Source organism: Hyperoodon ampullatus (genome assembly GCF_949752795.1).
Source record: "Hyperoodon ampullatus genome assembly, chromosome: 20".
Classification (NCBI taxonomy): domain Eukaryota; kingdom Metazoa; phylum Chordata; class Mammalia; order Artiodactyla; family Ziphiidae; genus Hyperoodon; species Hyperoodon ampullatus.
The window spans coordinates 13277874-13305248 of NC_136933.1; the positions used below are offsets into that span (position 1 = coordinate 13277874).

Consider the following 27375-nt stretch of genomic DNA (forward strand, 5'->3'; position numbering starts at 1 on the left):
TTAACATTAGTACATACAATGTTTACTATCAAAAAGAACTTTAAAGCCTTAAAAGAGCTTTGACACATCTTCAAAGTTTAATTTCTAGAATTACAGCAGAAAAAACATTCCTGCTGCTAAGACTTTAAAGAGCTTGGCTGAACTGTGAAATGTTCAATGTGGCAAAACCAACTGAAGAGGCAGAAACTGATAAATGGCATCAGCTAGCAAAAATACAAATGAATGAGCACCTTACTGTGTACATGTCTATCTCGTTCTCATTTGGTACACTGTAAGATGGCACACTCCAAAAATCATTACATGCGGAGAGCAATCCTTTTCCAATCCTTTATGTCCATATACTTCCATGGAGATCAACATTAAAGTGTTTACTGCCTTGAGTGCAATCAAGGTATGGCATGATTTTAATGTGAATCCTTTATTGTCCCGTAAGGTCACGGCATAACTGATTTAATGTAGAACAGGTAGTTCGCGTTTCTTAACTAGCTGCTCTGTTCTTTCTCTTCCACATTGAGTACAGTATCCACAGTTATTCCTATGTCCTGCAGTGACCAGCCTCTCTCCACTCCCAGAGCCCTTCTGGGAAAGGAAGTGCAAAGGCTGTATAGGGATGTGTGGTACCCAATTTTCATCATCCAGTCAAACAAGACCTAAAAGAGAAAAAGCTTAGTTATCAAATACTGTACAAAATTGTGTCCCTCTAGATCACCATAATATTTTACGATTCTTTCATTGTTAAATCATGCCCCTAGGAGTCATGAAACAGAACTTTCATACCTTTCAAAGGAACTTTCAAGAGTTTAAAGGAAAAGAGCACACCATGAATTTTGAGATGTGAATGACCTTTAATACCTGTGGTTTCAGACAAGGCCTAGGGACTACTGGCGCCTACAGACAGAAGCATTTAACAAGTAGGAAAGCCCCAACCAAACGGAATGGAAAGATTATCCAATAAAAAGGTTAAGAACAAAAGGTTAGCATTTGGGAAAAAAGTCATTTAGATTATAATCTAAGCCAACAGTCCACATCGAAATCACCCAGGAACTGTCGCAACAGACATGTCCACGTCCCAGAGACTCTGCCTTTTGATAACCCAGTATTCAATGGGCCATCCCTATAAATGTATCACATTTCCTTTCATGAAGATTCCCTTAGTAATTGTCCAAATTTCCACTTATTATTGCCTAAAAACTAAAGGATGGTTTGTTGGTTTAGGAAGAAAGCTGAATGACAGAATGTTCTCAGGGGATGGTGGTGTATCAATTATAGGTAATCCCTGACTTCTACCACCATCCATGTACCTACTGATATTCCATGTAATGTGTATTATGTCATAGAGTGACATAATTTTCCAATATATGAATATGCCTTCTTTTAACCAATCCTTCCATAAACACTTATACCTTTGACCATTTGTCTTATTTCCAAAGAATAAGTTCTCATAAATGGAATTACTGGGCCAAAAGATGTATTTTAAAATATATACTGATAAATTATCCCACAGGAACAGTGGTCTGACTTACATTCACATGAACAAGTAATAAGAATCCCTGTTTTCTGCACACACTGCCCAAAACTGGGTACTATTCTTTTTAATCTTTGACAACTTGATAGGTAGAAAACGGTATCCATTTTAATCTGCATTTCTCTGATTCTAAGTGAGGCCTAATGTTCTACTGAGGTATTTCTATTTTTTTATTTTTTTGGCTGTGTTTGGTCTTTGTTGCCGCGTGCAGGCTTTCTCTAGTTGTGGTGAGCAGGGGCTACTCTTCGTTGCGATGCACAGGCTTCTCGTTGCAGTAGCTTCTCTTGCTGTGGAGCACGGGCTCTAGTGCACAAGCTTCAGTAGTTGTGGCACGTGGGCTCAGTAGTTGTGGCTCATGGGCTCTAGAGCGCAGGCTCAGTAGTTGTGGCACATGGGCTTAGCTGCTCCGTGGCATGTGGCATCTTCCCAGACCAGGGCTCGAACCCGTGTCCCCTGCATTGGCAGGCGGATTCTTAACCACTGCGCCACCAGGGAAGCCCACTAAGGTATTTCTTTTCCTTGATTTGTATAAGCTCCTTATAGAAAAAAATAATTTTTCCAAATTTTTAACTTGATGAACTTTATAGAATTTAAAAATTTTTATGGGGCTTCCGTGGTGGCGCAGTGGTTGAGCGTCCGCCTGCCGATGCAGGGGACACGGGTTCGTGCCCCGGTCTGGGAAGATCCCACATGCCGCGGAGCGGCTGGGCCCGTGAGGCATGGCCGCTGAGCCTGTGCATCCGGAGCCTGTGCTCGGCAACGGGAGAGGCCACAGCAGTGAGAGGCCTGCGTACCACAAAAAAAAAAAAAAAAAAAAAAAAAAAAAAAAAAAATTTTTATGTAGTCAAATCTGTCAGTATTTTCTATTATGCTTTATAGTATTCTTGACATAGAAGGTTAAATGCAACAGTAAGGATAGAAAATTAGATAATTACAGAAATTTTTTTTTTTAAATAAATTTATTTATTTATTTATTTTTGGCTGCGTTGGGTCTTCGTTTCTGTGCGAGGGCTTTCTCTAGTTGCAGCGAGGGGGGGCCACTCTTCATCGCAGTGCGCGGGGCTCTGTCGTGGCCTCTCACTGTTGTGGCCTCTCTTGTTGCGGAGCACAGGCTCCAGACGTGCAAGCTCAGTAGTTGTGGCTCACGGGCCCAGTTGCTCCGCGGCATGTGGGATCTTCCCAAACCAGGGCTCGAACCCGTGTCCCCTGCATTGGCAGGCAGATTCTCAACCACTGCGCCACCAGGGAAGCCCCAATTACAGAAATTTTTAACACACACATAATATGTTCAAATGCACTTAAACGTAGAAATACACCCAAATATTAGTAATTGGCTTTGGTGCCAGACTGCAGATTAAAATTTCTTTCTACTTTTCTACATTTTTCAAATTATTGCTAGTGAACACAGTATTGTTTTCAAAAGAAAAACATAAGTCTATTAGAACAAAAAGAAACAGGCTTTAAAGAATGATCTGAAAACTACATACAAGCAATGGGGTTTAGGTTAATAATCCATCAAGGATAATAAGAACAAAGTTAATACCACCTGCTTCCAAAAGCTTTGAAAGCATCTTACCCACCAAGCTGTGAAAATGTAATTAAAACAAAAAACAAATTAAAAAAAGAACTAAAAAAAATCTGAATGCAAAAATCACAGTTCAAGAAGGCTCAGCATACCTAATTCTCCAAATTTCTGCCACGTAGAGTACATATAAATCCCATTTACCAGGACTTCCCTGGTGGCGCACTTGTTAAGAATCTGTCTGCCAATGCAGGAGACACAGGTTCGAGCCCTGGTCCAGGAAGATCCCACATGCTGCAGAGCAACTAAGCCCGTGCGCCACAACTACCAAGCCTGCACTCTAGAGCCCACACGCCACAACTACTGAGCCCACGCACCACAACTACTGAAGCCTGTGTGCTCTAGGGCCCATGCTCCACAACAAGAGAAGCCACCACAATGAGAAGCCCGTGCACCGCAACAAAGAATAGCCCCCATGCGCCGCAACTAGAGAAAGCCCACACACAGCAACGAAGACCCAACACAGCCAAAAAAATAAATTTAAAAAGAAAAAAAACTCCATTTATCCTCACCTGATGGGAGTACAGACAACTGATAACACCTCCTCCCTGCATGGGAATAAACTATTGCCAAATTCAACACAAATATTTCTCCAGGGCTTCCTTGGTGGTGCAGTGGTTGAGAATCTGCCTGCTAATGCAGGGGACACGGGTTCGAGCCCTGGTCTGGGAGGATCCCACATGCTGTGGAGCAACTAGGCCCGTGAGCCACAACTACCAAGCCTGCGCGTCTGGAGCCTGTGCTCCGCAACAAGAGAGGCCGCAATAGTCAGAGGCCCACGCACCACGATGAAGAGTGGTCCCCACTTGCCGCAACTAGAGAAAGCCCTCGCACAGAAACGAAGACCCCACACAGCCATAAATAAATAAATAAATTACTAAACTCCTACCCCCAACATCTTCTTTAAAAAAAAAAAAAAAATTTTTTTCGGGCTTCCCTGGTGGCGCAGTGGTTGAGTCCGCCTGCCGATGCAGGGGACGCAGGTTCGTGCCCCGGTCTGGGAAGATCCCACATGCCGCGGAGCAGCTGGGCCCGTGAGCCATGGCCGCTGAGCCTGCACGTCCGGAGCCTGTGCTCCGCAATGGGAGAGGCCATAGCAGTGAGAGGCCCACGTACCGCAAAAAACAAACAAACAAACAAACAAAATTTTCTCGAAATATGATTCTCCTCACCTGTGAACTGCAAGACTTAAAAAACCTTCTCCTCAGGACACGCCCACTTGGACATCGAAGAGCAACAGTCACGACCTGAGGAATAAAAATGTTCAAATGAGAATTCCAACTACTGCTCTTTGCAATTCCAAAACCACTACTCCTACGAAACACCTGTATACAGTTCTAAGAGTTCATGTGGAGTTTTGTAGGAATTTAGCTCTGAGAGCTGTACACAAAAATCAAGGTCCAGATAAAATTCACCCTAAACACAGAAATAATTCTTCTAAACCTGAAAAACATCTTCCCACTGATTGAGGAGACCAGTGACCGAGCCTTCCAGAGAGGACACCGAGACGCAAGGCTTCTGTCTGCCAGACAATATCAAGACTGCAGCTGGGCTCTGAAAGTGACCTACCAAACCAAGAAGATCCAGGGCCACCTCAGAGTCTGCAGACAAGACGAACACTAGACTGGAAGGAAACAAAGAGCTACCCTTTTCACTCCAGCACTGTAGGCTGTGCTCCATGCCTACATCATGCGCGCAAATGAGAGACAAGCCTGGAGCTGGTCCTGGTTTGCTGGGGCTGCAGGAGACCCCCCTCCTGGGAGCAGCTTTGTCCATTTTACATGTTGAGTTTCCCCACCATCCTTCCTCTGATAAAAGAGTTAAACAGCTAAAAAGAGCTTGCAACGTGCTAGTATATTAAAGGACACTCTAAGAAGAAAAGAGTGGGAGGGACCGAGAGATTATCACACTAAGTGGAGTGAGAAAGACAAATACCATATGATATCACTTGTATGTGGAATCTAAATATGATACAAATGAACTTACGAAACAGAAACAGACTCACAGACATAGAAAACAAACTTTATGGTTACCAAAAGGGAAAGCAGGTACGGGGAGGGATAAATTGGAGTTTGGGATTAGCAGATACAAACTACTCTTTTATTATATAAAAGAGATAAACAACAAGGTCCTACTGTATAGCACAGGGAACTCTATTCAATATCCTGTGATAGGGCTTCCCTGGTGGCGCACTGGTTAAGAATCCGCCTGCCAATGCAGGGGACACGGGTTCAATCCCTGGTCCAGGAAGATCCCACATGCCGCAGAGCAGCTGGGCCCGTGTGCCACAGCTGCTAAGCCTGCGCTCTAGAGCCTGCAAGCCACAACTGCTGAAGCTCACACGCCTGGAGCCCATGCTACGCAACAAGAGAAGCCGCTGCAATGAGAAGCCCATGTACCGCAGCAAAGAGTAACCCCCGCTTGCTGCAACTAGAGAAAGCCCATGTCCAGCAACAAAGACTCAACTCAGCCAAAAATAAATAAATAAAGCTCCCCAAAAAAATCCTGTGATAAACCATACGGAAAATATGAAAAAGAATATGTGTATATATGTATAACCGAGTGACCTTCCTGTACACCAGAAACTAACACAACACTGTAAATCAACTATACTTCAACTAAAAACAAGAAAAGATGACGATTTAGTTATTAATTCTCATGTTCATTATTTACCGTTAGGAAACCCTTTACTATGGTCAACATTATCCCAACTGTCCTGGGAGTTCTGTGGCAGCACAGTTTGCAGAAATGGTGGTTTTATAGCAGCACCCACCACCCTTCAGGAAAGCCATGTTAGAAAATATTTCTATTCAAGTAGGTAAGGTGTTTGATTCATACCCAAATCAGTGCAATCTTTAGCTCTGTCAGTACTTCTACTAAAGAAAATTTTATAAAACAAAGAAATCACAAACTAACAATCACTGATTAAAGGCCAATTTTGCTTATTTTTAGAAACAATAAAACTTAACTTTTACAGTGAGGTTTTGTTCAAACTTTAATGATCTGATAGGATACTTAAAGCCAAATGCTTTAAGAAAAACTAAGGTTAAAATCAGTGAGTCAGGACCTCCCTGGTGATGCAGTGGTTAAGAATCCGCCTGCCAATGCAGGGGACACGGGTTCAAGCCCTGGTCCAGGAAGATCCCACATGCTGCGGAGCAACTAAGCCCATGAGCCACAACTACTAAGGCTGCGCTCTAGAGCCTGCGAGCCACAACTACTGAGTCTGCGCACCTAGAGCCCGTGCTCCACAACAAGAGAAGCCACCGCAATGAGAAGCCCGCGCACCGCAACGAAGAGTAGCCCCACTCACCGCAACTAGAGAAAGCCCGTGCGCAGCAACGAATACCCAGCGCAGCCAATAATTAATTAATTAATTAATTTTTAAAAAATACAGTGAGTTAACATTTTCTATTATGATTAAATACTTAAGAGAAATGAACTATCGTTGTTTGAAACCCAGCTACTGTTCTGTTATTACAATTACTGTGAAAGGTGGGTGTACAATTTCTCCTAAGATTACTGACAGTCTAGTGGACTGGGCTATGAATGGGTAAAAGGCCTGGGACACAGTGCAAATTGGAAAGTAAATCACTGTCCCAAACACAGATTATTAAATGAAATCTAAATGAAAAGTAGCAGCAATAATTAAAATGTAGTTCCCCTTAGAATAAAATAAGATAGCATACAATCATGAGAATAGTTGCTATGGTATTACGGTAACAATAATGATGATTTACAAAACTATTTTCAAATTATCTTAAATTCTACACTTATTGTCTTTTCAATTTAAAAGTAGAAGAGTAACATATGGTGACTATTCTATTGTGAATTCTAGACTACCATGAGTTAGTTCTTCCTCTCATTTAAAAAAATCTTACTGTATTATTTTAGAACTCTATGGATAGTTGTAATACGAAACACATAACAGGCACTTAAAAAAATCAGGGTATAATGCTTAAGATTTGCTTTATGTTTCAGATTCCCCACTCCCTTATCAGAAATCCATGTTAGCCATTAGTTCACTCATCTATTAGTCTGCTCCTAAGTCCAAGCAGGCTTCCACTATAACAGGAATTTTCTCATATGGCTCATTATTATAGAGCCACAGCTACTACATATACAGAAACACACACACACACACACACACACACACACAGTGAAAACTTCATTCTGTTCTGATAACCTTTAAAATGAATGTTAGTCCCTTCCCGAGCAACAAAGAATTATAAAGATGTCCCTCACAGCCACTATGGAGAACAGTATGGAGGTTGCTTAAAAAACTAAAAATAGTGCCCGCTTCGGCAGCACATATACTAAAATTGGAACAATACAGAGAAGATAAGCATGGCCCCTGAGCAAGGATGACACGCAAATTCATGAAGTGTTCCATATTTTTTAAAAAACTAAAAATAGAATTACCATATGACCCAGCAATCCCACTACTGGGCATATACCCAGAGAAAACGGTAATTCAAAAAGACACATGCACCCCAATGTTCATTGCAGCACTATTTACAATAGCCAGGTCATGGAAGCAACCTAAATGCCCATGGACAGACAAATGGATAAAGAAGATGTGGTACATATATACAATGGAGTATTACTTAGCCATAAAAAGGAAAGAAATTGGGTCACTTGTGGGAACATGGATGCACCTAGAGACTGTCATACGGAGTGAAGTAAGTCAGAAAGAGAAAAATAAATATCGTATAATATCACATATGTGAAATCTAGAAAAATGGTACAGATGAACTGGTTTGCAAGGCAGAAATAGAGACACAGATGTAGAGAACAAACGTATGGACACCAAGGGGGGAAAGTGGCGGGGGGTTGGGGATAGTGGTGTGATGAATTGGGAGATTGGGATTGACATGTATACAGTGATGTGTATATAATAGGTAACTAATAAGAACCTGCTGTATAAAAAAATAAAATTCATATATTAAAAAAAAAAAGATGTCCCTCAATGGCCTATATGGAAAAAGAATCTAAAAAAAGAGTAGATACATGTATAACTGATTCACTTTGCTGTACACCTGAAACTAAAACAACATTGTAAATCAACTATACTCCAATAGAAATTAAAAAAAAAAAATGTCCCTCTATTCTGTGGGGGACACCACACATTTAATGGGCCTAACTTTAATAAGGAAATAGAGAATTTCCTGAAAATTATAACCTCCAGTATTCCTAAAAGTGAAATTATTCTTTTACATATGGATTCATGAAATAGTTGTGTGGCTTGAGGATTAAAATATATTAGTTATGACAGGGCAAGCTTTATGTATGATGATATTTCATGATTATGATACCAGAGCAAAGCTTCAAAGTTGGCCAAATACAAAATGGTACTTTGCAGAAAGCCAGAAACAATATGACTACATGACTTATAAACATCCTAAAATCTTGGGTAACTGTGGCAAAGCACTCATTGCCTACTCCAAGTGTGCCTTTTTAACTTTGAAAACACTTCTTTAGGGTGATAGGGTGAAGGATGGGTTAGAAAGGCACACTCCCCAAACTAGAATGCTTTCTTTTTCTTGTTTTTAACTTTGATGATGGTAATGACACTCCACACTTAAGGTCTACTTTCACTATTAGGAAACAGTCAACCACAAGGGAGGGGAAAAGCCAGGCAGATGTCCAGAGGGACCAGGCTAACTGCCCAGAAACAGGTCATTAGATCAAGAGCAGGATAACAAGGTCAATGAGAACAGGAGCGTTATTGAAAGAGGGACTGGGACAGTGAGAATCATCCAAGGAGGTAAAACTAGTGGCTGGTGAATGGTTAGCGGGAATTAGGAATTTATGCTTTGAATTCTTAGAAATCTATGAGCAGTAGCAACTGCGCAGGTGGAAAATGCCTTGCCCAATGATGATTCTAATAGAATCAAAATCTTCCAATACTTATTTGCTTTTCTTTTTTGCGGTACGCGGGCCTCTCACTGCTGTGGCCTCTCCCATTGCGGAGCACAGGCTCCGGACGCGCAGGTCCAGCGGCCATGGCTCATGGGCCCAGCCGCTCAGCGGCACGTGGGATCCTCCCGGACCGGGACACAAACCCGCGTCCCCTGCATCGGCAGGCAGACTCCCAACCACAGCGCCACCAGAGAAGCCCCTTATTTGCTTTTCTTGATTAGTGTAGAATACTCTGTAAAAGTATCAACCAGTATCAACCATGTATTAGCAGCACTCTTCATAAAGCTTCATTACATAATATAAAGTTGCTTGTACCTCATTAATACTATATCTATACAGTGCATTTAACTATATATATACTATACATACATATATATATATATATATATATATATATACGGTGCATACATTTAACATGTAATTTTCCAGTAACAATTATTTACCTTAATTTTGTTGACTTTATTCACCAAAAAAAGAGCAAAGAGGACCAAAAATCAGAGCACAGCCGGAGGAAAAGCAAATAGGAGCAGGGAGAAGAAAATAGGGATAGTACTGCTTGTAGCGAAAATAAAGGAGAAGTTCTGGCGTAGCCAGAGGGCCAGGGCTCTCCCAGCAGGGACCTCGGAAACTCCTGCCTGTGGCCTCAGCTTCAAGTGAGGAGACGGGATGAGATCTCATTTAGGTTCATCCCAGCTCTAAAATTTCATTACTCTGACATACACTTTACTAAGTGTAGCACAAAACGTCATCTACCCAGTATGGGAAAAGGGTAGAAAAGAAACAAAGTGGAATAACTATGAATAACTCTTATAAAGAGGAGAGCAACATCCACTGCCTCTGGCTGGAGGTCTCTTGACCTTTTTAGGGGCACAGACCTGAGATTCTGAAGAAGAACACTGTCCTTCTACCTATAATCACAAAAAGGTACAATTTCAAAGGATTCACTGACAACCTGATGTCTATCATCACCTTTGGCGACAGACTGCTGTCCTGTAGGAGTAACATCACGTGCTTTAAAGCCCCATTAACTTCTTAAGAGGTGTTCCCTGTCAACCTGAGCTGTACTTAATCACTCCTGTATTGTAAGTGGTTATTATGGATACCAACCCAGAGCTTAAGGAGAGGTGAGGGTGCAGGAGGCTCAGGACAAACATGTCATGGGTATGGATTTGATGGGTGTAACAGGGAGGAATTAGACGTTTGGTTTTTCCTTAAATTGAGTTTCTCCTGGGGACTGTGATTCTCCTGGGGATTGACTGCACACTTCATTGTCTCTATTTCTGTATGACTTTCAGATTTTCCTCAGACATCCAAAATACTAAACTTAAATGTTGCAAATGTGTTGACAAAAAAGAGAACCTCCTACGGCTTTCATGGCTGCCTCAAAAATGGTTTTCAGGGAGTGTAACAGTTGCTGAGCCTCGGGAAATGGAAAACCATCCAGCTCTCCTTTGCCTAAGCCACTTCGTGGTTTTAACGACACGTGTTCCCGTACATTAGAGACTGTCTGAAACTGAGCTGGGCAACTGCAGGAAGGCAGCATAGATTATGACAAAGTTGGGCAGAGGGCAGCTCAATGCAGAGGGGGGGGCTCAGTCCAACCCCCCCGTTCAAACACCAAACCAGCCTTCAATTCTAACACCTACAAAGTAGCTGCATTCTTCATTTTCTCTTTAAGGGGAAAACTACAATTTGAAGTCATCTGCCTATTTTGATTCTATTTTAATAGGTAACTCATTTGCTGACCTAAAGTTTTGGAAAAGCCCAAGCATCCTATCTCTGCCTGAAGAAGTGGGAGGGCTTTAAAACACAAGCTCAGCAGACAGCAGGCTTCCAAAATAGGACTCGCAATGAGGAGTCTGATATTACCCCATATTCAAAACAAGGTCTAATCGTAGTGCAATCACATGAACACTATGCTGTCTCTCCTTTCTAAACCCAAATTTATCTATTTATTTATTTATTTTTTGGCCACACCTCACGGCCTGTGGGAACTTAGTTCCCCAATCAGGGATCAAACCCAGGCCCCAGCAGTGAAAGTGCCAAGTCCTAACCACTGGACCACCAGGGAATTCCCATCTAAACCCAAATTTAGATAAAATGTACTTACTTGATATTAAAGAAAATAGAAAATATATTTAATTTTCAAAGAGAAAAAAAATAAGCTTACTTCTTCAGCTATTTCAGGAGGTTCTTCAGGTAAATCAAGAACCTAAAGAAAAATAAGTATTTAGTAACAGGAATGTAAACAGTTTGAAGAAGAAAAAAATAATCTCAACATGAAGAGTTCCTTTGATATAGTGTTTGGACATATCTATCCTTAATGAAATATTTACTTTTAATATATATTTATAAAACATTTACAGTGAGAACGAGACTCACTTAATAAACATTTTTGGGTAAGCAACTTTGTGCTAACAGTAGATCATAAAAACAGGATTTGAGATGATAGCTACCAATCTATACACATTTAAAGAACTCCGTGTTTATGATGTTCCAAGACATTATACAAAAATGTACTACTTACAGAAACAGAGGGTAAATATTAATTAAGTTCAATAAGACCCCCAAATTATTTTGGTTCATACATATACACAGTAAGATAAGTGCATATTTATTTTTCTTCACCAGCATCTTCTAGGGGACTGGATAACCACCATTCATTTTGGTTGCTTTCATGATTTACTCATGTTTCCCTATTTCTGTTAATCTATTAAAAAAACAGATGTACAGACCATTTTCTCTCATTAAAACACTTGTTATGAACAATTTCACCTCACCTCCAGGGATGCTTTTTATTTTTTAATACCATAGATTCCATGTTTTGTAACATTTTGTCTAACAAACATTAACTCCATTTATTAAATAAACCATTTGTTTTTCTTTGGTATAAAAAGCATATGTGACAGTCAACCAAAGGTTACCATCAGCATGAGATAATTTGTGCTATTAACAAAAAGGAAAGACTCTTGAAATTTTAATTAGTCCTACGGACTAAATGTTAGACACAGTTCAGTGATCTGATTCTTACTCTCAAGCTCCATGAAGGGACCAGGAAAGCTCAGACTGAAAAGCAATATGTTAGAAACTACTTTTAGGGACTGGATAGCCTACTAGCTTTCCCTAAGACTCAATAAAAACAGACTTATTTCAACCTTAACCAGCTCCAAATCATAGTTAACTTAGGGATTAAAAATTTGAGAGAAAAAAAGGAATAAACCTGGGCATCATTCCAAAGTCAACAGTTGCTAACTCATTCCCTAGAAGGGCCGCGGAGAACAGCGATACACTCATGTTAATAATATTAGCCACTCACTAAATATGACTTCATCGTGTCTTACCTACCCATAGGAATATTTCCCTTAGTAAACATAATATTTTTCATTTCTATATAATTTAATTACTTCCTCAAAAGAACTATTTTCTAAATTTATCACCATTTATCTTCCTAGATTCCTTCTAAAGTTTGGCTCAGAACATTAATATTAATATTAAACTGGAAAAGTGACTCTTAATGAAGCTGAAGCTTAATGAATCCAGATGAAGACACCATCTGGATTAAAAGCCAGTCCTAATCTTCCCTCAGTGTAACACTTTCACCCACAGAACAATACTCTTACTGCACACGGATACAGCTCAGTGAGCAGGCATTAAGTAATGAACCTCCTTCTGCGTGGGCTGCTCAGCGGGTGGTGAAACTTTGGTTACAGGCTTAGGCAAATTCCGTCTCTTTGCTGCTTCTCTGTTTGATGTTTCAGAAGATGTTTGACTCTCCCTTCCAAGCACCAAATCTTCATCACCCTGGTCAAAAACAAGACAAATTCTAAAGAGATGCTCTCTATCGACTTTATTCTATTCACAATGGTTCTTTCTTTTACCCTGATGGCATTTCAGTAAAAAAAATATAATTAAGTCATTATTAGACCCAGAAATTTAAAGCATTATCTCCTTAGACCAAAAAAAACATGGAACTTAACTAACGTCTCATAGAAACCACCCTGATCCAGCTCTGGGGCTCCCTCTGAGAGTACAAGGCTGAGAGGGACCATTCCATTTTAATTGACCCCTAAGTTTTTCAGTAAGAACAAAGAAGAAAACCTGAATGATATCCTTTCCTCCCTGCAGTAAAGGAAGCAAAGCAGTGCAAGAGAGTGTTTCTTAAAAAGGCTGTGAAAATAGAACATGTGTGTAAAAACACAGGTCTCTGCGTGTGACCAGGCAATACTTCCATAGCTGCGTGTGGCCCTAGTACCTTGTTATATATAAATATTTTAGCTCTCAAATTCAAACTTTGATCTTCCATTTGAATTAATCACTTTAGGAGGGATAGGATTTTATTCCAGAAATCTTAAAGATTAATTTTTATTAATATTATCTATTAAAACCTTTTCCTTAGCAAGATAATTCACTTAAATGTCAAAGTCTCAAATATATACTTATTAGTTCAATAATGCCTTTCTTCTATATGTACTGACCTTTGAAAAGTTCTCTTTATCAAACTAAAAATGGGCACCATTTTGGTGGGCTGTTTTCGCCATTCTTTTATCCTAAGAGAATTTGTTGGAAGGAGCATGGGGCATGGGAGTCAAGAAATATTGATACTAGGGCTTCCCTGGTGGCACAGTGGTTGAGAGTCCACCTGCCGATACAGGGGACACGGGTTCGTGCCCCGGTCCGGGAAGATCCCACATGCCACAGAGCGGCTGGGCCCGTGAGCCATGGCCGCTGAGCCTGTGCTCCACAACGGGAGAGGCCACACGGTGAGAGGTCCACGTACCACAAAAAAAAAAAAAAAAAGAGATATTGATCCTGAACAATTAACTGGCCAAACTTAAGCCCCCACTGCAAACTAGGGGCTGGATCAGCAATGGGTACATTTTCCTTCCTAGAGTCTCAGGTCATAACACCAACAGTCTACTCGCTCCCTGACTTTCTTTTGTCTCCACTAATTAGGTTAAAATATATACTAGTAGTACCAAGGAGACATAGCCTAAAAGCAAGGGGCAGAATGACTAATTCACACCGTGACCATTTCAGAAAGAAACGTGGCAGGCTAAGGTCAGGCTGGCAATGACTAACATACAAAACCAACAGAAGACAAACGCAACTCAGAAGAGAAGTCACTACATAGAGTAGTTGCATTTTATGTTGCCGTCTTTCCCATTAATTTTATTACCCACCCTTGATTGTTTTATGACATATTTACCATTATGAAATGAATACAAACACTCTGCTTCATTGTCAGGATCCTGTTTACCTCTACTGGATCATTTTCTTTACAAAATGGTGAAAGGTGCAATATAAACAGAAAGCAAAACAAAACAAAACAAAACAAAAATGTCTTTGGGACAGAAAGGATCTTACACAAAAAGTCTGTGGCCAGTTCTAAAACTGAATTCCTTTATGAATATCCTTTTTTTCTCTGTAAGAAAACTTAACATTGTAAACATCCACTAGCAAATGACAAAATTCATACTTAATGCCAAAGGAAAAAAGAGTCAAAGGTCAATTGGGCTTTAAAAAAATAAAGCCAAACATGATGAATATTATGAGAGCTTATAATACCTTAGAGATCTGAATTCCCTCAAATAAAAGACGTGATTTGGTCAACAGTTTTCTCAAAGACTGCCTTATGTTAGAGCTTTTCGAGGATCTAAGTTATATACTCTTTAGACATCAAAAACCACTTAAACACATGACATACTAATATGCTAAATAAAAACCGATATACAATCATTATAAACAAAGACTCCTAAAAAATAGACTGGACTAATCATTTGCAATTTTTAAAAAATCAATACATGCTAAAGGAAACCTAAGCAATAGCAGAATTCAAAATATAATATTTTCTAACCCCAAGTTTATGACCATTGCTTAACTTCCAGGTTTCACCCGTCATATGATAAAAGCGTTCTTCCAGCTTTTTCAATTTCATTTCCTGTTGTGGTTTTAGAACATTCTCTATGTATCTGCTGGCCTGTTCCAAAAAACATAAATTAGGTGGTGTTACTATACATTAACATTCCTAAGATTTTATTTACATTGTCTATAATGTTGTAAATAAGAACCAAGTAAGAGGGCCTCCCTGGTGGCGCAGTGGTTGAGAGTCCGCCTGCCGATGCAGGGGATGCGGGTTCGTGCCCCGGTCCGGGAGGATCCCATGTGCCGCGGAGCGGCTGGGCCTGTGAGCCGTGGCTGCTGGGCCTGCGCATCTGGAGCCTGTGCTCCGCAGCGGGAGAGGCCACAGCAGTGAGAGGCCCGCGTACCGCAAAAAAAAAAAAAAAAAAAAAAAAAAAAAAAAAAAAAAAAAAAAAAAAAAAAGAACCAAGTAAGAAACGGTGTTTTCACACTCATTCAATTTTGCCAAAAAAGCAACATCCTCCACTTCTGCATCACTCTCTAAAAATTTGCATTCGTGCTTAATGCAAATAAAAACAAATGTTCTACACTTCTGCTTGTATGGCAGTCTACCTATATATCCTTTAATGTGTTTTCAATGCAACAAAAAATTTATGAGGGGCTGGAATACAAAGATGCAGAGGACAAGGCCTTAGACTTCCAAAGCTTAAACCCAAAGCTGTTTGTTCAAGGCATGATGCCTAAGGCATGAACTGGTTTAGAAGAGCATTAATTAAATGTTGCTCGATCATGGTAAAGTAGAAAATATTTTTAGACTCAAAACACACGGAGATTCTGGTTTTAAGATCACAAAGTGAAATTATTTCTGCCTCCCTTACCTCTTGAAAAATCACCCCCAAACAACCAAGGGAACAAGAAACAGAAACCCTAATTCCATCACCAATGAAAAACAGAGAAACACTATAACCCCCAAACCACTATACATAAGGACAGATAGAGGAATGATAACTCATCTGAGTGAGAAAACTGCAACCTAGGTGCTTGCAAAGGATGACAGCAACAGGAAGCCAGGCGTGCACGCCACAGACTGGAACAGCTCAGGAAGAGAGACACCAGGCTCCCTGGCGGGGACACAGGGTGAGGGGCAGCGCTAATATTGGGGGTGTCGGAGGAAACCATGCATCAGCCAAGGGTCACCAACCTGAGTTCTGGGACTCTAATCAACAGAAGTTGGTAAGAAGCCAGATGAGAAATTCAGGCAATGCTTTATTGGGATTCCTGCCGCAGCACCTGGGAGCGGGAACAAGTAGCAGGTTCCCTTGCTCACTCCCTGGGGTGGGGGGGTGGGGGTGGGTGAGCTGGTCCCTTAAATAGGGTGAGAGGAGGCCTGGAGGGGCGCTTCGTGGCCTGCCCACCCCCATGGTGGTGCTGTGTGCAGGGGTCGTGAGCAGTACCCTGCTTCTGCTCCTGGCACCTCAGGAGAGGCAGTTGGATTTTGGCCTTTTTGTATCTTATTGTTCATAATTTGTCCCAACTGCACAGGCATCAGTTATTTTTAGTCCCTTATACTTTCTTTGTATTCTGTTGCTTTGTCCAGGGGCAAGAACTGCAGTAAAGGGTCCCAGGTCCCAGCCTGTCTCACAATGAGTTTGTAATGAACCAAGGATTAGGACTATTCCAATTCCTTGCATCTGAGTTTCTTAGAGAAAAGGGGGGAAATTATAAAAAGAGTTATTGGACCCCCAGACCCACTACCCTACCACACATCCAGGCATGAAGGTTTATTCTCTGGGAATATGAACCAGAAAGGCTGCTGAGTCACAGATCCAGGCCTAGTGGAGGGCAGGAACGCAAACTAAAACAGAAAGAGCAGGTGAAAACGCACCCACTGGAAGGTGACACTCCCCAGCCCTTCCCAGCTTGACTCAGATTGCTGGCAGCCAGGCCTTAATCCCCACCCCCACCCCCCACCCCACCCCACCCCACCCCACCCCCGCACCTGGGAGAATGGAGATGCATTGTCTAGAGGAGGTGAACTGCAAAAGAGAAACACGGAGATACTGACAAAGCTAACTTACTCCTCAGTAACCCTACAGTTAAATCGGTGTCTACCCTACATCAGCAGACAACCCATCAAGCTTTGCTCCCATACACAGAAATTCCAATTAGCTTGATTTTCCTTTTTCTTTGAAGTAAAACAAAAAGCTTGATGAAATTCTACAAATACTTACACCATCCGTTAGCTTTTAGTGTATCATTCCTAAACCCAAAGGACGGAGCCAAGAATTACCAGATGGGGCTTCCCTGGTGGCGCAGTGGTTGAGAGTCCGCCTGCCGATGCAGGGGATACGGGTTCGTGCCCCGGTCCGGGAAGGTCCCACATGCCGCGGAGCGGCTGGGCCCGTGAGCCATGGCCGCTGAGCCTGCGCGTCCGGAGCCTGTGCTCCGCAACAGGGGAGGCCACAACAGTGAGAGGCCCGCGTACCAAAAAAAAAAAAAAAAAAGAATTACCAGATGATTAAGGAAAGCCTCCTACGAAAAATGGAGACTAGAACTAACAAACAGAAAAAGGGAACGTGAAAAACCACACTGGAATTTTGAGGATAATGGTGCAATACTTCAGAATTCTAATGATTTTCAACCTGTAATTCTATACCAAATCAAACTATCAATCGTGTCGGAGGAGAAAAATCACCTTTTTAGAATCCAAAGACTCAAAAATCTTATGCATCACCAGGCACATGTCTGCCCAGGCTGGGCACTTCACCATGCACATAGATACACTGTGAGATACTGATTTATTAGTTTCCCTTTGTCCAAAGAGAGGAGACAGAGGGTTAAAGTTTTTAGACTTTTGCCAAACAGAAGAATCCCAACCTTTTTTTTTTTTTCCGAACCCTCAGGAATTACAGATGCCAATTAGTATATAATTGGCATATAGATGGAATTATAGTTAACTAATCCATCTCGTATGCAAATCTTTTAAAATGAATAGTAACTTCCACAGGAAATAACATTAAATATTAGAAGCTCAAATATTTACAAGAGAACTTCTTACAAAAGATCTGGCAAGGGGCTTCCCTGGTGGCGCAGTGGTTGAGCATCCGCCTGCCGATGCAGGGGACACGGGTTTGTGCCCCGGTCCGGGAAGATCCCACATGCCACGGAGCAGGTAGGCCCATGAGCAATGGCCACTGAGCCTGCGAATCCGGAGCCTTTGCTCCACAATGGGAGAGGCCACAGTAGTGGGAGGCCCACGTACCGCAAAAAAAAAAAAAAAAAAAAAAAAAAGATCTGGCAGGGACACTTTCCTTGCTACTGAATTTAGATCAGGGTAGTTACAAATGTATTGAACAGTAACTACTCCCACCCCCTAACAAATATATAGGCTTTTACTCTTGGGATCTTTTTTCAGCCTTCACTTGTTTACTTAAAAAAGGAATAATTTGCTCACCAGGAAAACAAGTGGTAGATGTCAAAATTTTAATGCCTTTGTACCTAGGCCTTTGTAAAGGGTTTATGTTTTTAGTATTTAGGTAAAAGCCCACAATGAGTCTCCTCTTTTACAAAGGTCAATCATCAATCTGGCAACTGTGCAAATGCTACCTGACATCAAGGTCACGAAAATAACTGTTAGATAATCATCCATGGTAAATGCAATTCCTAGCTAGCAAAACCAAACTTGGATGGGATGTAGCAAAAGCAGTGCTCAGAGGTAAAGTTACAGCTGTAAATATCTAATTAAAGAAGAAGAAAAGATATCAAATCATTAACTTTACACCTTAAAAATCTTGAAAAAGAACAAATTAAACCCAAAGCTAGCACACAGCAGCAAATAATAAGGAAGAGATAAACAGAGAATAGAATAGAAAAACAACAGAACTAATGAAACCAAAAATTGTTTCTTTAAAACGATCAACAAATTTCAGAAAACTTTAACTTGACTAAGAGAAGACAACTAAAATCAGAAATGAATGTGGGGAATTTACTACCAACCTTACAGCAATAAAAAGGATTAGAAAGATGTACAATTGTATGCCATCAAATTAGATATCCAAGATGAAATGGACAAATTCTGAGAAACACACAATTACCTAAACTAACTGACTCAATATGAAATAGGAAATCTCAACAGACCTAACATAAGACTGTGTCAGTAGTTAAAAACCTCCCAACAAAGAAAAGTCCAGGACCAGATGGTTTCACCACTAAATTCTATAAAACCTTTAAAGAAGAATTAGCACCAATCCTTCTCAAACTCTTCCAAAAAACAGACAAGGTGAGAACAGTTCCTAACTCATTCCATGAGGTCAACATTATCCTGATACCAAAGCAAGGCAAAGACACTACAAGAAAATTAAAGACCAATACCCCTTATGAATACAGATGCAAAAATCCTAAACAAAATACTAGCAAACTGATCCAACAGCTTATTGAAAGGAGTATATACCAATGCCAAGTGTAATTTATCTCAAAAATGCAAGATAGTTCAACATAAGAAAATCAATTAATGTAATACATATTAATAAAACAAAGGGGGGAAAAAAACCACATGATCACCTGAATTGATGAAGAAAAAGCATTTGACAAAACTTAACACTCTTTCATGATAAAACTATTTAGAAACAAGGAATAGAAGGGAACTTGCTCAACTTAACAAGCATCTAGGAAAAAATCCATAGCTAACATCATACTCAATAGTGAAAGATTAAAAGTTTTCTAAGATCAGGAATAAGACAAGGATGCCTACTTTCAACACTACTGTTCAACACTGTTTAAAGTTTTAGCCAGAGTGATAAGGCAAGAAAAAGAAATAAATGACATCACTTTTGGAAATGAGGAAGTAAAACTATCCCTATTCTCAAATGATATGATCTTATACATTAAAAATCCCAAAGAATCCACACACAAAAACCACTAGCGCTAATAAAAAATAAGTAAAATTGCTGCACACAGATCAATATACAAAAATCATTTGTGTTTCTATACACTAGTAATGAAAAATCAAAAAAGAAAATTAAGGAAACAATTGAATTTATAATAGCAACCAAAAGAATAAAATACTTAGGAATAAATTTAGCCAAGAAGGTGAAAGCTATGTACACTGAAAACTACAAAACATTGTTGGAAGAAATTAAAGACAGAAATAAATGGAAAGACATTGCATGGTTATGGATTGCAAGAATTAATATTAAGATGCCAATACTCCTCGCAGCAAAGAAGACTTAATATCATTAAAATGTCAGTACTACCCAAAGAAATCTCCAGATTTAAGTGCAATCCTTCTCAAAATCCCAAAGCCCTTTTTTGTAGAAATGGAAAGGCCAATCCTCAAATTCATAAGGAATTGCAAGGAGCCTCAACAGCCAAAACAATACTGAAAAAGAAAAACAAAGTGGGATGACTCACACTTCCTGATTTCAAAACTTACTAAAAAACTACAGTAATTAAAATAGTATGGTACTGGCACAAGGATAGATATATATATATAAAGCAATGGAATAGAAGTGAGGGCCCAGAAATAAACCCATATATCTATGGCCAATTGATTTTCAACAAGGGTGCCAAGACCATTCAATGGGGAAAGAATAGTTTCTTTAACAAATGCTGTTGGGACAACTAGATATCCACATGAAAAAGAATGAAATTGGACTCCCATCTCACACCATACACAAAAGCTAACTCAAAGTAGGTTAATAACCTAAATATAAAAACTAAAACTATACACTCTTGGAAGAAAATATAGGGGTAAATTTTCATGACTTTGGATTTGGCAATGGATTCTTAAATATGACACCAAAAGCATGAGCAACAAAAAAAATAAAAGATAACTAGACTTCATCAAAACTGAAAACACTTTTGTGCATCAAAGGGCAATAACAAAAAAGTGAAAAGCAATCCACAGAATGGGAGATAATACTCACAAATCAGATATCTGATAAGAGTTTAGTATCCAGAATATATAAAGAACTCCTATAATTCAACAACAGAAAGACAAACAACCCAATTTAAAAACAGGCAAAGAACTTAAACAGACATTTCTCCAGAGAAGATATACAAATGTCCAACAAGCACTTGAAAAGGATTTCAACATCATTAGTCAACAGGGAAATGCAAATCAAAACCACAATGTGATACCACTTCGTATGCATTATGATGAGTACTGGGGCGGGGGTGAGGGGTGGAAATAATAAATGTTGGTGAGGATGCAGAGAAACTGGGACACTCAGAAACTGCTGGTGGGCATACAAAATGGTATAGCCAGTGTGGAAAATAGTTCAGCAATTCCTCAAAAAGTTAAAATACAGAATTACCGTATGACCTAGCAATCCCATTTCTATGTATATACCCCAAAGAATTGAAAACAGGTATTCAAATACTTGCACAAAAATATTCACAGCAGCACGATTCACAATAGCCAAAAGGTGAAAACAACCTAAATGCCTATCAGTGAATGGATAAACAAATTCCGATCCGTCCATACAATGGAATATGACTCAGCCATAAAAAGGAAAGAAGTACTGATATATGCTATATGGATGAGCCCCAGAACACACTATGCAAGTGAAAGAAGCCAGACACAAATGGTCACATGTTATATGATTCCACTTGTATGAAATATTCAGAATAGATAAATCCATACAAACAGAAAGCAGATAGTTGACAAAGGATGGAAAAAGTGGGGAATGGGGAAATAACTGTTTAGTGGGTATGGGGTTTTCTTCTGCAGCGAAGAAAATGTTTTGGAACTAGACAGGGGTAGTGGTTGCACAACATTGTGAATATTCTAATTGCCACTGAATTATACACTTTAAGATAGTCATGTCATGAGAATTTGACCTCAATAATAAAAAAATCTGAACACAAACACATAAAGCAACAGACCTAAATTTAAAATGCCCCAGACATTTTTGTATTTCCTTTATATACTCTCCGAAACGTATGCTTTACCTTTTCACCCTGTGCCTCTTGCTGTTTTTTCCTCACAAGTTTTTGCCTTTTCTCATTCTTCTCTTCTTCTTCTAAGACATCAAAACATATAAGTACTTTTTAATTCCCAAGTATCAGTACGTTGAATGTTATTTTCTCTGACAATCTTCTGTAGATCTTCACATTTTGGGAGAGAAAAGCCTTCAAAAAACAGACTGTATTTTTCAAATAATGAAAATAAGATACATGCAGACAGCTGAAACCAGGAAATCTGCAAGAAACTTCTTTCTGTAAGAAAAGGTCTATTCTGAAAACTAAAATTCTCTGACATGTATTGTATGTTACAGTTTTGGTGAGGAGACTTCAAGAATAATGATGGGGCTTCCCTGGTGGCACAGTGGTTAAGAATCCACCTGCCAAGCCAGGGAACACGGGTTCGAGCCCTGGTCCGGGAAGATCCCACATGCCACAGCGCAACTAAGCCCATGCACCAGAACTACTGAGCCTGCGCCTGCGCTCTAGAGCCCACGAGCCACAACTACTGAGCCCATGCCACAACTACCAAAGCCCAAGCGTCTAGAGCCTGGGCTCCACAACAAGAGAAGCCACTGCAATGAGAAGCCCGCACACCGCAACAAAGAGTAGCCCTGCTCACCCCAACTAGAGAAAGCTGCATGCAGCAATGAAGACCCAATGCAGCCATAAATAAATAAATAAATAAAATTTAAATAAATAAATAAACATTAAAACAGAACATAATGCACCGAATTCACTATTGGCAAGCTTCTTTCTAATAGGATATAAGAATGTAGACATTAGTTTCAGGATTTATCTGTTCTGAGGTGAACTACAATATTGTTTTTTGTTTTGTTTTGTTTTTTTAATAAATTTATTTACTTATTTATTTTTGGCTATGTTGGGTCTTCGTTGCTGTGTGCAGGCTTTCTCTAGTTGCAGTGAGAGGAGGCTACTCTTTGTTGCGGTGCACGGGCTCTAGGCACGCAGGCTCAGTAGTTGTGGCTTGCGGGCTCTAGAGCGCAGGCTCAGTAGTTGTGGCTTAGTTGCTCTGTGTCATGTGGGATCTTCCCGGACCAGGGTTCGAACCCGTGTCCCCTGCATTGGCAGGTGGATTCTTAACCACTGCACCACCAGGGAAGTCACTACAATATTGTTTTAAAAGGCTTCTAACACAAACTTTTACTTACCACAAAAACAAAACAAAAATAAGAACAAGCATGGTTTCCTAAAATTAAGAGCACTTAACTATACATACAATATAAGTGCGTATATAAAAACTGCCAGAATGGAATGAAAAATAAATTATCTTTAACTCTTAATCTTAATGATAGATATATTTACCATTTGTAGAACAGTTTACAAGCTGTACGTACCAAACAGCAGTTAAGCTGCACACACACAATTTAAAATTAGTGAACGTGCAGAAATGCTATAGTTTCAAATGTATATACAAGAAAAAAGTATAATTTCTCATAAAAATATTGGGATTTATAGCCTATCCAAAATTGTAACTAAAGTTGTAATGATTACTCTACCTTGAAATTACACAGCACAAATTAATGGTAAAATGATTCTTACTGTGCAAAGTTCTAGAATAAATAAAGGAAAGAAATTTCGGTAGAAAAGTATAAAAGGGCAGCATAAACAATAAACTTACCTTTCAGATAAACTTGGGAAGATTTAAACGAGTTAACCCATGAGGTAGTCACAGAAATAATTAATGTAAGCAGAGTAAGCAGTAAGAAAATCCGGCCACACAGCAAAATTAGATCTTTGATTCCTTATAAAGGTTAAAAAAAATACAATTAAAATTCAAAACATTTTTCTTGATACTAGGTATTAACACATTAGAAGATCATTTGTACTAGAAAAGTACAGTAAAAGTTAAGGTACACAATTGTCTTCAGATTTTTCATATAGTCTCCTTTGGGTGCCAAAATTCATAATGACTGCCATTACCAGAGCAAGTTTTCAGAAAATGATTCTAGAACATCTTATGTCTCAGGAATATAAGTAGAATTCGAGTGATTGGCTACATTATAAATATATGACTATCAATAATGCATAAATTCTGGTTTCCCTTCTTCCCAGAGAAGGGAAGAAAATTATCCACATAATTGGGAATTAAATCGTGATGGTATCATCTTATCAAATTCTAGTTCTATTTAAAAACAGTCACTCTCACTGAAACAGCAAATTCTTATTTCTGACAGTTAAATTATACAACTCTGTACTTCTCTATTTCTCAATATTTATTCTATCATATGTAAATAAAATTACTAGATACATGTTTGCCTAGAAAAAAAGTAAAAAACTTGGTTTTGTATTACCTTAAGAACAAGATGAAAATTAATGAGCAGAAATGTAACAAGTACCTACTTTGTGTAATACAACTTGCCAAATGGTGAGGGAGTGTAGATATAAAGTAGTATAAAAAATGGTTTCTACCCTCCAGGAATTTTTAGTTTTGTTTTATAATTCTCAAAAGTTACCAGGCAGACGTACAGAGGAACCATCTTACCAATGTGATGGGGGCTGGCAGTTAGTCAATTAACTGAAAATTAAAGAAGGAATTATATATACAGACTTAATTTTTAACTGAAAACAGATATATATATATATATATATCATCCTTTTTTTAAAAAAAAATCAGTTTAAAGTTGTTTAGCGAAGTTTTTTTTTTTTTTTTCTTTTGAATTACAGCCCTTCCAACCTTTGCCAGCATTACTACTGATTCAGGTATTGCTCAATATGCCACATGATTAAATCTCGGGTAACTATGGTCATTTCAAAAGTAATTTGACACCTAGAGTATTGGTATTTAGAGAAACCGTTGTGTTATAGGATTTATGTTCCATATATTGCTTTTTGTTCTAGCAAGCAAGCAATTTCAAATGTCATATGGGAATACAAAAGAACTAGATTAATGTGTGCACCTCTCAATTAGAAATTTTTAAAAGTAAGTTGAGGTGTTTTGTTTTGTTTTGTTTATACCTATTCTCAAGAGCCCATATGCAGGGCACTTCAAAGGATAACAAACGTGAGGAGCCAGCATTAAAGTATTTAGCTTAAGTACAAGTAAAAATGTATCAGCAATGAAGGCCTTTACAGAGTAGAAAAAGACAGGTGAACATTTTTCAATACATGTCCGAAAATATAGCCCAGGTGAATGAACACTCCTCCTCCCTTTGGTAATTCAATAGGAGGAAGAGGAGGGGAGGAGGGGGAGGAGGGGGAGGAGGGGTGGAGGGGGAGGAGGGGAGGAGGGGGAGGAGGGGGAGGAGGGGTGGAGGGGGAGGAGGGTGAGGAGGGTGAGGAGGGTGAGGAGGGGAGGAGGGGAGGGAGAGGAGGGGGAGGAGGGGGAGGAGGGGAGGAGGGGGAGGAGGGGGAGGAGGGGAGGAGGGGGAGGAGGGGAGGAGGGGGAGGAGAGGAGGAGGGGGAGGAGGGGAGGAGGGGGAGGAGAGGAGGAGGGGGAGGAGGGGGAGGAGAGGAGGAGGGGGAGGAGGGGTCTCTGCTCTCAGGAAGTATATTCCCCTGTGGTCAGAGCTGATCATGTGAACAGATCTCCTTCTACAACCCTGAGTAAACATCTTCTCATTGACTAGTGACTCAAATATTAGTGCAAAAGTAGAAGATTCTAGATGAGCAGAGTAAGGGTGAATTCCTTAAGGTAAGGGAGCAGGTAAATTCTGGAATAAGTGTGAGTTTAACATTTCTGTATATCATTTGGATAAAGGTCTTGTTAGATTCCAATACTGCTTGAGACTTCTGGAGAATCTCTGTAGATTTTTTAAAAAGCATTTTATTTTAATTTCTTATTTCAAGCAACATTCTGGGTACCTGACTTCTTGGGGGTGGGGACAAAGAGAGGAAATATACAAAGCTCGGTTTCATCACGGTCTCTAATTTTAGGACTGAGTTTAAGGAGGGAAACAGACATGTAAACTGATCAATAATATGTCCAAAAATGAACTGATTCTCCACTGGTCCACCAGTTTCCTTTCAGTTTTTCCTTTATCACTGGCACCACCAACGACTTGCGGTTGTTCAACTCCACATATAGGAGCCATCCCTGAATCTCTCCTTTCCCTCACCCGAATCATTAATCCATCAACAGTTGGCTAATATCCCAAATCTGTGCACATTTCACCTCCTCTGTTATCCTAGTCAGGCCAACCATCAAACAATCATCACGACTTCCCTACTTCAGAAGCCTATGCCTCACTGCTTCCACTGCAGCTTCCTTGCAAAACATTCTGCACACAGAACCCAGTGACCTGTTTTAAAACCTTAGGTAAGTCCCTTAACCTCCCTATATCTCAGTTTCCTCAACTGTAAAAAGGGGATTATAATAGTACCCACCCTCTATGACTGTAAAGCAGATTAGATGAGATAATGAATAAACACTTAGACTTTGGTTTACAGTAAGTGCTCAATGAATGTTTCTATCTTGAGCCAATCTCCCTCTTAGTCAGTCTCCTTGGTCCAGCCTCAATTTTCTTCATCCTTTTCCTCCAAACACTTCACAGTTCCTTTGTCTGGAATGTTTTCCCCCGGCTTTTCAAAGTGGTGGTTCCTACCATCATTTAAATCTCTGCTTAAATTCCTCAGTAGGCCTACATCACATCAACCTGTTTATTTCCTCTTGAGCATTCAACACAATTTGAAAGTCGTGTATATACTTGTTCCTGTGCTTTCTGCCTCAGTCCCCTTTCACGCAAAATCTCACCAGACCTGGAGAGACTTTTTGCGCCAAGGGGAGTCGGCCGCACCAGAGGGAGTAGGCCGCGCCAAAGGGAGTCGACCTCCCCAAGGTGAGTCGGCCTCACCAAGGCGGCGGAAATCTCGCTCCCCCCAAGGACCCGCGCCGGAAAAGGGAAGCAGGCGCGGTGCAACCTGGGAATCGTAGTCAAAGCTGCCTAGAGGGGACGCGGCTGGGAAACGGAAATTCTACGCAACGTTCACGGGACCGTCACCTGGGTATGAGCACCAAGAGGGAAAAGCCAACACTTACCCAGATCTGGGATCCCACGCTGGAGCTGCAAACACAAGAGCGGGAGAGCAGCAAGGAGGAAAACGCCAACAACCCCACGAGAAGCCATAGTGGCGGCCGCCCCGCTTCCGGGCGGAAGGCCCGCCCCTTCCGGTTGCTCCTCCCTTGGAAGATGGAGTGGAGGAGCCCTGCCTAAGGGAGGAATTTGGGGAGGCAGCTAGACCCTAAAGCCAGGTGGTTGGTTGGACTGAGATAAGACCAGGTTTTTGAACTCATAATCTGTAGCCTTAGAACAAATGCAGGTCACCTCCTCACGTCACGTGATGTCCAGGGGAGACGGCCTTGCTGGTGCCCGTCTAACCAAGTTCTATGAAAGCAAAACGTCGTGGGCTCCAGTGAGGCTGGCTGCACCTGCGCCTTTGGCCGCGGGACTCTGGAGACTGAAGAAGAGCTCAAGAGTAAAATGAGGGGCTTCCCTGGGGGCACAGTGGTTGAGAATCCGCCTGCCAAAGCAGGGGACAGGGGTTCGAGCCCTGGTCTGGGAGG

The 27375-nt window shown here is 40.4% G+C and overlaps 1 protein-coding gene across 3 annotated transcripts; it reads right to left on the reverse strand.

The window, feature by feature from the left end:
• Nucleotides 1-26941, reverse strand: UBXN8 (UBX domain protein 8; the record flags this gene model as incomplete). 3 transcript variants are annotated; one of them, XM_079726644.1, is made up of 8 exons in its annotated part: nt 1-650; nt 4280-4354; nt 11200-11241; nt 12693-12830; nt 14884-15006; nt 21840-21910; nt 23494-23616; nt 26851-26941. In XM_079726644.1, 8 exons carry the CDS (start codon nt 26936-26938, stop codon nt 483-485), a joined length of 828 nt encoding a protein of 275 aa, XP_079582770.1. In that variant the 3' UTR covers nt 1-482. The 3 variants fall into 3 exon arrangements, with proteins under 3 accessions (XP_079582770.1, XP_079582772.1, XP_079582771.1); XM_079726645.1 differs by lacking the exon at nt 1-650 and adding an exon at nt 2599-2731; XM_079726646.1 differs by lacking the exon at nt 23494-23616 and having other exon boundaries at nt 26851-26938.
• Between the last annotated feature and the right edge of the window lie 434 nt (nt 26942-27375).